The 13,765-nt window shown below is 38.0% G+C and overlaps 1 protein-coding gene across 3 annotated transcripts in view; it reads left to right on the forward strand.

Moving 5' to 3' along the window:
• Positions 1 to 13,765, forward strand: part of nsmaf (neutral sphingomyelinase (N-SMase) activation associated factor) — a 48,814-nt gene that overhangs the window by 28,133 nt on the left and 6,916 nt on the right. For 2 of the 3 annotated variants that reach the window (XR_016091257.1, XM_088919285.1), the window contains exons 18-26: positions 18 to 138; positions 2,245 to 2,376; positions 3,183 to 3,225; positions 4,122 to 4,288; positions 4,494 to 4,605; positions 6,656 to 6,714; positions 6,932 to 6,999; positions 7,375 to 7,442; positions 7,856 to 7,979. Coding sequence is in view for 2 of the 3 variants with exons in the window: in XM_088919285.1 (XP_088775411.1) it covers positions 18 to 138; positions 2,245 to 2,376; positions 3,183 to 3,225; positions 4,122 to 4,288; positions 4,494 to 4,605; positions 6,656 to 6,714; positions 6,932 to 6,999; positions 7,375 to 7,442; positions 7,856 to 7,979 (894 nt within the window). In the remaining variant the exon portion in view is untranslated. The remainder of the gene's footprint in view (positions 1 to 17; positions 139 to 2,244; positions 2,377 to 3,182; positions 3,226 to 4,121; positions 4,289 to 4,493; positions 4,606 to 6,655; positions 6,715 to 6,931; positions 7,000 to 7,374; positions 7,443 to 7,855; positions 7,980 to 13,765) is intronic. The other variant, XM_088919286.1, reaches the window with a different exon arrangement.

Genomic DNA, 13,765 nt, shown 5'->3' on the forward strand with positions numbered 1-13,765 from the left:
TTAATACTGATTTGTAGTTGATTCCTGAGTTTTACGGGAGTGATTCCAGTTTCTTGGTGAACAGCCTGAGCCTGAACCTGGGGAAGAGGCAAGGCGGAAAGATGGTGGGAGATGTCTTGCTTCCTCCTTGGGCATCAGGTAAAGGCATTGAGACATCACTAACATCAGTAGAGAGACCGTCTCCATTCTGTTGAGCTAATCGGCTCTCCCAAGTCGGCGTCCCAAGAACAGCAGTCAGGCAGGTTTTGCAGGTCTCTTTAGCACACCAGCAGGATCTGACATGTACAGGGCCAGTGAATTAATATTTTTTAAACTTCAATTGACCTATTCTAACCCTCTTTTTGAGCTTTTGTGCCACTGATGATTTTAAGAGACCTGCAATGTCTACATTTCTCAAGGACCAAAATTGGGGAGCCCAGTATTACACAGTTACTTTTCAGATGTGTTTGTGGACATAAGTAAGGTTACAAATGAGAGGAGGCCATTCAGCTCATTAAGCCCATGTGGTAATTAGAAATAAAGAAACCAGGGTATCGACTTCAACATCATGGCTGGGTAACTTGTGCTAATACTTCCACAACCCTCTGTGTAAAAAAGTGACCCCGTTCTTAGTTGTAAATGCTCTTCCACATAATTTCAGCTTGTGTCCTCAGACTCATGTAGCACTATTCATTCGGAAGAAATCTGCTGGGTGGACTTTGTCAGTGCCTTAGAGGATATTGAATACTTGTATCAGTCCCTTCTCTGTTTATGAATAAAAAAGTTCTGTTCCTTCATTCATTCAGTGTAGAACATTCCTTTAAGCCCTAGAGTGTATCCGGTTACTGTTCTCTGGACTGATTCCAGAACATTTATATGTTTTCTAGAGTGCAGTGACCAAAATTGAGCACAATGTTTTAAATTAGAACTTACTTATGTGTTGTCCTGTCCCTTCATTTAATTTTTTGTGCTTTTAACTAACTAGAATTGTTTTGCCTTTTTAATTCCTTCTCGGCGATATCTGGGAGATGTAAATTACATGTCAACATAAATACGTAAGCCTTTCTTAAGTAGCGAGTTCTATCTCAACATTTTACATTGTGAGATACAAGAAGGGATGACATTAATTTAGTTGAAACATTAAGTATGTTTAGCCGCAGAAGCTAAAACCACAATCATTTCTTATCAGAATGTTTAAAATGTTTGATAAGGATACGGAGAGAAAGAGATCTTAAAACAGGTCTTGCAATGTTGTATATGCTAGCACGAATCTTAAAAATTTGAGTCAGTGGGAAGTGATTAAGAATCAGAATAATGCCATCACTGGGTATTATTTGTGCTTCTGAGTTTTGATAGTGAGGATCTATTCAGGTCATCAATCAAAGGCTTGCTATAACGAATGAGGTATTTGTGATTAATATCAGGTCTTATCTGTAGATGAAGCTTTGGTTTCTGAATTCACAATTTGTCTGCATTTCAACATCTACACTGCAAAAGATGGGATGTTTTTAGAAATTTGTGTGTTGTTAAGTGTGTTTGTGTGTTGCATGTTGTTAGAAATGTTAGGTGCTCGTGTTGTAGCTTGTTGTAGTTGTTCTCCTCCAAGATCATGGTAACAGTTCCAAAATTCTGAAGAAAGTTATGGAAAGCTGTCTGCCTGGATTTGTTTAAACTTGTTTTTATCATATATACACCTGAAGGTTTTGATAACTTGCCAGTCATTGGAAAGAGCTTGACTAATTTTAAAATACAGTAATTCACTACAACAATCTGGATAAATCAGTTCGACTTTTAACAGCTTCGCTGGGCCTCAATTGAGAAACACTCAGATCTTCAACTACTGCTAATTGAATTCTTAAACCAAAAATATCAGTGTAAAGCAGTGGAGACCAGAAGCACAATTTAAACCTCCTTTTACATGAAGTTTAATTTTAATTCCATAAAATAATGGAAAGAGATTTTGTCAAACTGCGCTTGAGTAGCTCAAGTAGTAAAGGCGCTTTCATGTGTGGGGGATGAGCTCTCTGATCCTAGCTCATGCCTGGGGCTTGTCACTAGCCGACTGTGACTGGGATTCGGCAGAGATCCTGTAGTGAGAGCTCTCATTTATCCAGCGACACAGTGACCTGCCACTTCTCGGGTTCCTGCACCATTCAAAATCCCAAGTGTTAACATTCTCACATGAAAAACTGTTGCATTAATCCTTCTAGCACTGGGAACAGAGCTAAGTACAGAGCAATGAAAGTATTCCTTCTCCTCTTTCAGATGCAGATGATTTCCTTCAGAAATGTCGAAAAGCTTTAGAGAGCCAGTATGTCTCTGAGCACCTTCATGAGTGGATTGATCTGATCTTCGGATACAAGCAGAAAAGCAGCAATGCCATTGCCGCACATAATTGTATGTGCAACAGGGTTGCTTTGGATTTAACATGTACCTTGTAGTTTGTCATAAGAACAAAACACCACCTGCCTTGATCTTGAAATCTTGAAAGATTGCTGACCATGTCTAACAAGACACCTAACCTTGACAGAGTAAACTTATTTTCAAACACGTACTGTATGCCAGACTAGACTCCCGATTCATTGTAAAGCAATGAGAACAAAGTGTATGAATTATTTTGCAAGTTGCTTTTTAATTTGTTTTTATGAACAGTAAATTTTACATAAAAAGATAAACATTGTCAAAACTCCTTCATAAACACTATACAACATAATATACTGTAACATCATGCACATCCTTTTTGTGGAAATTACATTACTGTCATATTCCATAGTGCTTATCATAGTTAAGATACTGTGATTTTGCTTCACTGAAGCAGAGCTTTTACAAAATAGTGTTGAGGATTTTTTCTTTCACACCAAACATCATGTTAGAAGTTGACCCACTTCACATAATCACTGAATTTTCATGTTAAATAACAAGGTCATGGTTTTTCTGCTAGTAAAAAAGAAAGAAACCACAAACCCGTGATATTTCTTAAGTTGTGAGAGGTTTTCAGGAGAAATTTAGAACACAAAATATGTACCAATTAAACTTTTATTTTAAGAAAATTAAGAAAACAAATGACTTAAATTCCTGAAATAATTTCAATAAACCATGCCAGTTCTCTATCCAATTCCATATAGTATTAGCAAAACCATGAAGGATGGGGATATACTGTAGCTGAAAATAACCCTTCCATTTCTTCATTTGTTTCATTTTAGTGTTTCATCCTTTGACATATGAAGGATGCATGGACTGTGACAGGTAATTCCATAAATGTTTCCGTAGGGATTCAGACATATATGGGAACTATATTGGTTATATGTGAACAAACAAATGGTACTTTAGTATGTGTTACTGCCAGTTGTAGTAGTAAAAGAGATATGGGCAAGTGTATTCAATAGTATTATATCATATTTTTCTAATCTTCCAGGAATGTAATAAAATTGAATTTGTTCCAGACACCTTATCAGGGTTGGAGTTTTCACTGTAGACTACAGACGTTTCAGGAAACCCGAGCTCTGTGATATGAAATCTAGAAACAGAGTACAGATTATAGTAGTTCAGGTGGGGAGCTGCGTCAGCATGCGTAGGCTGCAAAGAACAAGTAATAGATTTATTCCATGGTGAAAAAAAGAAGAAAGAGAACACAACGTTTCGGCCGTGGAGCCTTTCCGAAACGTTGTGATCTCTTTCTTCTTTTTTTCAGCATGGAATAAACCTATTACTTGTTCTAGTACAGATTATGTTTTGTTTTGCTGCTATTACTACATTGTGTTTACATTTAAAAAACAAAACAAAAAGGACGAGCAGGTTTAGCCAGGATTTAGTTTCCCCAGGGTCTTTGGTCATAGACTGATAAAAAAGGAAAAGACAACAGTGCTTTATATGTGAATACCTTCCATCCATCCAATAGCAGAAAGCCACTTTACAGTGCATCATGGTGTCACTGAAGCAAGGCAAGACTCCAACCTGGATGGAACAGTAATTCACGACAGGATACATACGAAACATTAATACTGTATATTCTTGTGATTAATATAGAAATACCAGCAATTTAAAAGAAAATATGGTCAAATACATTTTCTTCATTAACTATGTTTCTATTTGGTGTGGCATTCATAGAATGTATTCATACTGTATTTTTTTTTATTTGGTAGTATCGAAGATACTGATCAGAAAATAGCAATGCAGACCCAGATTTTGGAATTTGGACAAACGCCCAAGCAGTTGTTCACCACTCCGCACCCTCAGAGGATAACACCCAAGTTTCAAAGTATGTCGAGGACACCTAGCCAGAGCGCCTCCCTGAATGAGCTGTCCCCAGGTAAGACACATTGTTACACACTCCTGTTGAAGGAAGAGGTGGAGACAGTTCCCTCTTTCTCCATAAGACAGCTTCACAGTAAAGCAGATAGCAGATTAATGGTTAATGTTATAATATCCATGTGAAAGGTAGCGTAGATACTGTAATTAGGCCATCGATTAACACAATTGTGCACATTAAGTACTTGAACCTATAATTCTCTTAGCAGCTGTGAGTGAAGATTCCTCCTTTGAAGATTTGACAGAAGAAAGCAGGAAGCTTGCATGGAACAATATCTGTAAGCTGATGATTGTGTCCAGCCATAAAATCCATAAGGAGTAAGTTTTTATTATTATGTCTCATGTTATGTTGTTATGAGAGCAGTGTATTTGTGTTGAAGGAAAATAAGCATGTTCTTAATAATAATAATGATAATAATAATAATAATACTTATTATTATTATTATTAATTATTATAATTGCTTACACTTATATAGCGCTCTTCTGGACACTCCACTCAAACCGCTTTACAGGTAATGGGGACTCCCCTCCACAACCACCAATGTGCAGCATCCACCTAGATGATGCGACGGCAGCCATAGTGCGCCAGAACGCTCCCCACACATCAGCTATCAGTGGGGAGGAGAGCAGAGTAATGAAGTCAGTTCATAGATGGGGATTATTAGGAGGCCATGATTGGTAAGGGCCAATGGGAAGCGCCCCCTGCTGGCCCCACTAACACCTCTTCCAGCAGCAACCTTAGTTTTACCCAGGAGGTCTCCCATGTAGGTAATGACCAGGCTCACACCTTCTTAGCTTCAGTGGGCTGCCATTTGTGAATTGCAGAGTGATATGGCTGCTGGCTTAATAGAGCAAAAAACATAACAGCAGGTTTCCAAACAGCTAGTAGTAATGTGATATGGTGATTAGAGTGTTTTTAATGTACTGAAACAATTAGAAATTGGAACAAGAGTTCTTTCACGACTGTTAGGAATCAAACACAATAACTTGTCTTGCACATGGATTCTAAATGTACAATATACAATTAATTGATACAACACCACAATGTTCATAACAAACCAACAAAAACAACAGAACATATTTGTGAATTGATCTGCTATGATACAAAGGTTGGATCATTCTCCCAAGGATGAGATTTCAAAGATAAGAATTAATAATGTCAGAGTTAAAATATAATGACTCTGACATGGTATGGTTTACCTCATGGGTCATATCAGTCTCATATAGATAATCATATTTATAATTCTCACAGACAAGTACTGTAAATACGCATTTTCTGTAGTAAATTACATAACATGTTTGGAATAATAGTTCAGCTCTTGGGAATTATAATCTAAGTACAGAAGTTTTATACTCGGAGATCCAGTTGTCAGACATTTCTTGATGAATTTGAACTCCCTGAAGATGGATGGCCTGGGTTGTCTATGGTCTGACTCCTGAGCTGCTTGCTCTGTTTTGATCCTTCAGTAGTGTTCTGAACACTTCTGGAAGGAGCAATGGGCATACAGTACATTGCCAAATGTAGTTGTGCTACATTAATACATCCTATCCAAAGGATAGGATAAAGCCTATCCAAACAGAATTATTGCTGTCCTTCCAAAAGGTGCTTCACTTATCCAACCCATTTTTCTAGGTTTTCATTTGTAATTACTTTTCAGAATGTTTGAACATTTGTTTTTCACTTGGAGGTTGTGTTATAAATATGGGTAAAATACGTTCTGATTTAATGTGTCTTGATTCCAGGCTGTTAGGCCACAAAATGTGTCACTTTGGAAAGGGTATTTGTATACTTTCTGTAGGCACTGTATATATGCATGTACTGTATGTTTGTCTAAATAAGCAATGTAGTTTCTATATTAATATATACTGTAGATATTTATTATTATTGCTTTATCATTAGGTTTAATAATAAGTGCCTTTTGTTTAATTTCCACATTTAATTTTAGTATTATCAGTAGCATGTTTTCATTTGAATAAACAATTTTAGACTGTGATTTGAATATAAAATGATTAGACTATGAATGTGAGTTACATGTATACAGGCTGTATAAAGCAAATTAGTTGTGTCCCTTTAAATGCAACTAAAGTAACGTGCTCACTTATTTTGAATTCCAAGCTGTCTGCTATAGAGGAAGTTGTTACAATTGTGGCTGGATTATAGTTTGGCGGTTTCCTGCTAATGTCTTGCAAGTCGTTTCAGTCGGTGCTGCGGAAGAGGCTGTGTTTAAATCATGTGTCAGTAAGCACGTACTTTTAGGCTGCAGACATGCTTTTCGAGCTTGGTTTTACTCCACAAAACTGAAGAAAACCACACCTGCATAGAGTAGGTGTCATTGTATAGCATGTGATTATTTATTTTTTGTTATAGGGCAGTTACAGGGATAGCAGTAACTCGCAATGGATCATCAGTTTTCACAACTTCACAAGGTTTGTGAGACTGTTCTCATTTGCTAATTGTGTGTCTCTGGACTCCCCCTTTGAGCCAAATACAACAGTTTTGTGAAATAGTGGAGTAATGCAAATCACTATCACATCTGTATTATCTGTCTATGATACTGGAAACATTGATTCCAGGAGCAGTGCATGGAACACCTAAAGACTTGATGTTAGTAAAATAGTATCTTGTGTTGCTTTAAACCCACAGATTCTACCCTAAAGATGTTTTCCAAAGAAGCAGGTTTATTGCAAAGGAGCATGTCTTTCTCTAATATGGTCAGTTTCAAACACCTTTGTAATTGTCCTTATTCTGTTTGGATCACTTAGGCAGACTTACCAAATATTATACTTATACTCAAGATAAAGCACTTGAACATCATTTGAAAGATACTTCATTAAGTTGCTTTTGCCTTATAAAGTAATATATGTTCTGCAGTTCATATTGCTACTCCTCTTATGATGTTTGTGTAAATGTTCGTGCACTGTAAGATTTAGTGCATCTTCATCCTAGAGTAGTACATTACATTTTTACCTAGTTAGCTCAATGATTTTATTAATGAGCTTAAGACTCAATTTTGTGTACAGATATATACATGCATTTTGCTGCCTTTAAGCACTTGCTTTTCTAAAGTGCAGTTTATTCATTCTCAGGCACTGTCATCTTGCTTGGTGCTCCCAGATGATACAGTTGTTGTGTGCTCCTCATGGGATAACAATGTGTAAGTTGAAAAATCATACAATCCACGTAACCTTCGTCATTTAGGGTTTTTTTTATATCTGGCTTTCTACAGTAAAATGAATCATATGATGAGTTCGCATCAGGAATCTGGCAGTCCTATAAAGTGCAATGAATCATTAAATACAACTGAACAGCTTAGAAGAAGTTTGTGTCATCATGCGTCATCATGCTCTGGCTGGAAAGGAACAAGTAAAAGGTTAATTCCATGCTGCAAAATAGAAGAAATGCATCTAACTGTTTAGCCTTCTCCAGCTGTCATATGTATATACATGATTGACAATTGACACCTCAAAAAGAGCTCAACAAACGAAACATTGTTTCCGCTTTACTTTTTCTGCATGCAGTTAACCTTTTCTTGTTCCTCAATTGCTTAGTACCTCTTTTGCCTTTTAGGTATTTTTATTCCATTGCTTATGGAAGACGACAAGACACAATCATGGGACATGATGACGCTATAAGCAAAATTTGCTGGTGTGAGAATCAGCTGTATACAGCCTCCTGGGACTCCACAGTAAAGGCAGGTATTTGATGGAATTTGACATCTGCCCTGGGAAGCACAACTTTTATATTTTATATTAATCTGTTCAGTTATACTTCCCTCATGATTCTCTCATCCTAGCATTAATCCCACATCAGCAGGGTCCGGTGGTCGGCACACCCGTCTCCATTTGGTGGTTTGAACCAAATCTTTGAGCTGACGTTGCCATTAAACGCGACCAAGTGGGAGTCGGAGTGGGGGGGGAGAGAGAACAAAGTAATGTAGCCAATTCATAGAGGGGGATTATTAGGAGGCATGGGAAATTTGGCCAGGACGCCGGGGTTACACCCCTACTCTTTTCGAGAGACACCCTGGGATTTTTAATGACCACAGCGAGTCAGGACCTCGGTTTTACGTCTCATCCAAAAGACGGCGCTTGTTTACAGTATAGTGTCCCCATCACTATACTGGGGCATTAGGATCCACATGGACCACAGGGTGAGCGCCCCCTGCTGGCCTCACTAACACCTCTTCCAGCAGCAACCTTAGTTTTTCCCAGGAGGTCTCCCATCCAGGTACTGGCCAGGCTCACACCTGCTTAGCTTCAGTGGGCTGCCAGTTGTGAGTGGCAGGGTGGCATGGCTGCTGGCATGCTTCCCTTGTGATTAACTACCTTTTTATATACTTAAGCAAAGACTTTGTGCTTCTACATAATAATTGGTGTGTTAGGCTCTCTTGATATAAAATTACAAATACATTCCTATTTCTCTTGCGAAGGCCGTAACTAGAATTATTTTTTTCTCAGTGAAAATTCATATTTTCTTGAGACGACAGCAAGCAATATGTAAGTGTTGTGAAGCTTGGGAAAACCAATGCTGTTTCATGATGAAGAGTAGATTAGTTTAATATATGAGTGTTGGTGCACTCAAAAGTCTTTGAAGATTAAAATGTATACAGTGGCAACGGCCAGGTGCAACTCAATCAAGTATTTTAAACATATTGTAGATACCAAACAAAATCAGAGGATGTACAGCAAAAATACAGATCCCTGGACATGTAGCCTTCCTGTATTTGACCTTTATCTCTCAGTTCACTGGTTCATCTGAACCGACCTGCTGATTAAGGCATTCTCCAGACAGTTTCCCACAGACTGGTAGCCTTCAATCACTCTAATAGGAGCTGGTCTTTATTAAGTAGGGTCATGTTTTTGTCTTTTCTCTTTTTTCTTTTTTCTTGCATGTCTGTTTAAAAAGTAAATAACATTATGCAAGTGATAAATGAGTAAATTATATGCAGTATAGATTTGCATTTTCATCAAACATAAGAAAATTGCTTTATTGTGACAAAGGTAAATACAAGGTCTTTATTACTATGCTAATATGTAGTTCACTAAGTGACTGGGATATTTCTTGGTCCATAATTGTATTTTGAATTTTGAGTAAGACATTAGGGGTAAGGATTTACTACAGTATATGCTTGCTCATAGAGACAAATACTTGCATAAAAATAATATAACCACCTCTAAACTCCAGCAATATAGTTATTTGATTTATAATAATATTGTTTTTATAGCACCTTTCATGATGCAAAAAAGTGTAACGGCTGGTATACACAAACACAGCATACACAGTATTTCAAACAGAATTAAAGGTCAGAGTATAACAACAAGGTTTTAAAAAAGTTGGAAAGTGCTGACTGATGTGCAAGGCTGTAAATGGTCATTCTATGGTCTTGGAGCAAGAGAGCAGAATGTATCATTTCCCAGAGTTTGAAGCCTCATTGAAAAATGAAAGATGGCTAGAGTCCAAATAGTACAAAAATATGTACGATGTACAGAGAATTTACAGTTGACTGATTTGGTCAGGAGCCAAACGCTTCAAGCCCTTAACAGTGAGTAGCAGTATTTTGAAATGTCTTCTGAAAACAGGGAGTCAGATCAAGGAAGCTCCGATAGGTAATATTACATTTAAGTTTTAGCTGATATCCAAGCAGCTGAGTTCTGAACATGCTGCAACTTAAGAACAAGTTTGGATATGCCAGGAAGCACACTACAATACGTAATCAACCCTGGGAAAGACACAGGCATGCATTAGTCTTACTGTTTGAGATTGGGAAAGATATCAATGAGCAATTTTATTAATTTTTTTAATCTAATAAAATTTGTCTGGTAAACTTTGTGGCAGTAAATTACTCAAACAGGGATTAAGCATTTGCTGTGACCGTATGGAGTTCTAGAAATAAGGTTTTACATTTGGTGTCTTAAATTAGTTATTCCATTAGAATTCCTAATTTTCTCTTGTTAGGATGACTGAGTGGTCAATGAACCTATTTGTTGAACTGTGGGGTGAATCCCTGCTCGTAACCAGACTGAGCACCATGGTAACCTTTCCTCGGCACTCACAGCCCAAAACTAGTGGTTTCCCAGCTCCGTGAATTTGAATTGTGGCATCTTTATTGACCTGGATTATTCTTCTAAAGCCCTGGGCTTCGTTGTCTTCAGGTGTCGATTACCTAGAGTCTTCTAATTAAAACCCAGGCACAGGCTAACTCCAGGCCCCGATTCCCAGCCTTAGGTGACACCTCGAGTTTCACTGGGCCCTAGGGAAAGTTGTGTTTATTAGCATAATCTGTAAACCATAAGCCTCTACTAACTGGTTAACCAGTTACTCAACACTCATATAACTAAAGCTGTTTTCTCTTTGTATAGCTCTCTTCAGGATTGTAGTTTAACCAGGTTTCTCGTCACAGGGAAAACTCTCAATACCCCACTAAGACAGGGCTTCTTTTACTCAAGCAACCAATCGCCAGAGAGAACCATAGGGTGCCCGGACAGTCGAAAGCAGCATACTTGCACTTGAGGGAACTCTTGCAGTTGCCTCTATTTGATATAATGAAATTATGCCACATGGATGACGTCTTCTTCCCACAGTCATGTGGTCTAGAGGGCCTGATTATCCAAACCCCCTCCAAGATTTGTAACTGAAATTAAAACTCAACCCTGTCTTACCTCCCCCGCTTTCTAAAATCAAACTAGAAACCTAACCTTTAACTCACAGTTTAACCTTAACCAGTAGTAATCATAATCCGTAGTAGTTGAATTTCACCTGGCTAATCCTGTTTGGGCAGGGATGCTAATCTTAACTGAAACCTAACACAACAACAGTTGGGTCTACTACAAATGTATCTGTCTACCCAGTTTACTTACATGCAGTTTTATTGCCATCCATCGAACCTAGCAGTAGACACACCTTCCACCCGAGAGCTACATCTCCACTGATGACTGTAAGGACCTCTCCTTTGGAACAAACCCTTGGGAAGAGCTAAACACTCCTGTTGAAGTACCTTAAAACCATGCTTCAGCTATTCTGGTCTTCCCTTCCATACAGATGCAGCCATTCAAAGTGCGTGTTACAGACACGTACCGCAGGTGGCGTCGCGCATTGTGACGCAAGATGACGCTCGGTACCGCGGTACGTGATTGGTTGACCGACAGGGGCACTCGTGGTCCGTTGGTCTGTCGTAGAAAGACTTACAGTAAACGTCTTTGCTGTGCCCGTGCTGCAATTTTCCTTAGATACGCGATTAAAAAAATAAATTTTTTGAATCCCCAGCGGAACACATTCCATAAGAATCAGCGCTTTTATACAGTATATCGCCTTTAAACAGATATATTTAAACACGCGTTTACGATTTAAATCAAAACGCGATTCAAATCATTATAAATGTTTATTTTGTAATGCATAGGTGACTATTCATTGTTATTAAAAAGACTTAAATTCGATCATGTTGTGATATTTAGAAATATAAATTTGTTTGGTGCGAGTGAGGTTTTATTTAATCTCTGACCAAGGGAAACGTTTCATTTTTTCAAAGAAATGTTTGTTAAAAAATAAAGTCATAGTTACATGGGATTCAATCACAGACCGTGTGACATGGGAGTCAGGAAACTAACCCACAGCGCCACCAGCGCGGTCACATGCAGAGGGCTGAAAAAGCACTACAGAAACATTATCGACAGACAATGTACAGATTTGATAAAGCTATAAAATAATGTAATTAGGCACAGAACAAGTTTACAGCACAGTACAATAATAAATGCTGACCATGACTTTAGAAGCATAAATTACCTTACACTCAATTTAAACACAAGCTGTCTTTAGCCCTCTAAGCTGGTTCATACAGAAATGTAGAGAACCAGGCTCAGAACACACAGCTTCATTAGCGAATACATATGCAGGACAACTAGAGAAGACGTTTTACAGATGATGGATTTTTAGAAACATCCCATCAGTGACATCACTGAAGTCAACTCCTACTGTAGGTAACTGTCGTGTGGATAGTTTCACAAGAATCAGACAAAGGTTTAAGCATCGCTTGTTCTAGATAAAACTGCAAAAAAAAACAACAACCCATAATGTACTTCTTTGCGGCTCTGTTTGCCCAAATCATATATTCACAACGTGAAATTAGAAAATAATATTACGTTACCAAAATCCGCAATATGGAAACAGAACCTGTGTAATTGTTGACAGATGATGTTCTCGTAACATTTTTACAAGACGAACTACATTTAAAAAATGACTTGTATGTACTTGATATCTCTAATCAATCCACGGCGATATAGTTAAAGCAGTCCCCGCACAAAACGAAACTAAAACGCCCTGGGCATACCGTTTCGCGCTTCTTATCAGTTGCTCAAAAGTAATTTGACCGTATGAAATGCATAATATAAACCTAGAAACATATACAGTACGTGAGCAGTATTTACGTAGTATCGGTGTCAAGACATACCTCTCAAATACTGTAAATCAAGTTAAAAATATCGTTAAAAAAGTTAAAAAAGACCGATTCTGGTCATAATGAAACCATGTTTCGTGTATGTTTTCTTTAAAGTACCGTGACCAGCCATATACTGTATGTTTATGTTCCAAAATTAATATCGTTTATGGCCTTCACACGCGTTGCAGTATGCTCCTATTCTTTTTATGCTCAGGCACTAAGATTTCCCTTCAGTGGTAAAATTCCATATAAATATTCAATACATAAACGGGCACAGTTAAGACATTAAATATACATATACATACTGTATACAGTACAGTTTGCATACGGTAATATGTTTATGTTCCTAAATCTCTTTTATGAGCATGTGAAAGGCATGGTGAATCGATTCTCAAAAATTACTGTACTTTGCATGATTGGAAAAAAATGCGTGATTGCGAAATGCTGTGGTGTTACTTTTACAAAGACGGTCAATTAAAAAAATAATGTGGACCAGGGCAATACTATGAGTTTACAGCTTGTCCAAGGTCATTTATTATTAATACTATAAGTAATATCTTCGTTAAAGACTTTGATGGCTACAGCTCAAACATGAGAGGTTGAGCTTTATTAGCTCCACCTTGCGGAAATTCCGGATACTATTATTTTGCTAGCGGTATTTACCGGTAACTTGCGGTATTTACCGGTAACTCGCGGTAGACTGCGTACAGCGTACCGGAAAATAATGCGGTATCGCCCGTGCATTTTGAATGGCTGCATCTGTAAGTATATGGAGCAAACTTGCTCCTTGTTCTTGCCAACCAGAACCAGAAACCAACCATGTATCTCACTTCACTTATCAAAACTTCTCCCATCTATCCACCTGCAACATCTAGAGATGACTGTTCATTGTGAGCCTCCTTTATACTTTTTAAAGAGTCTTTAACCAGCAGCAGTTCCACAGTGTGATCTGTTGCAACCTCGTTGCAAATGCTTGCACTTAACCTGGATGCACGCCCCTGCACCGATATCTTTTTAGATCACCCTAAAACCATAACCTTAATGTT

This window comes from Atractosteus spatula, chromosome 6 (genome assembly GCF_055471065.1).
Source record: "Atractosteus spatula isolate fAtrSpa1 chromosome 6, fAtrSpa1.hap1, whole genome shotgun sequence".
In the NCBI taxonomy this organism is placed as follows: domain Eukaryota; kingdom Metazoa; phylum Chordata; class Actinopteri; order Semionotiformes; family Lepisosteidae; genus Atractosteus; species Atractosteus spatula.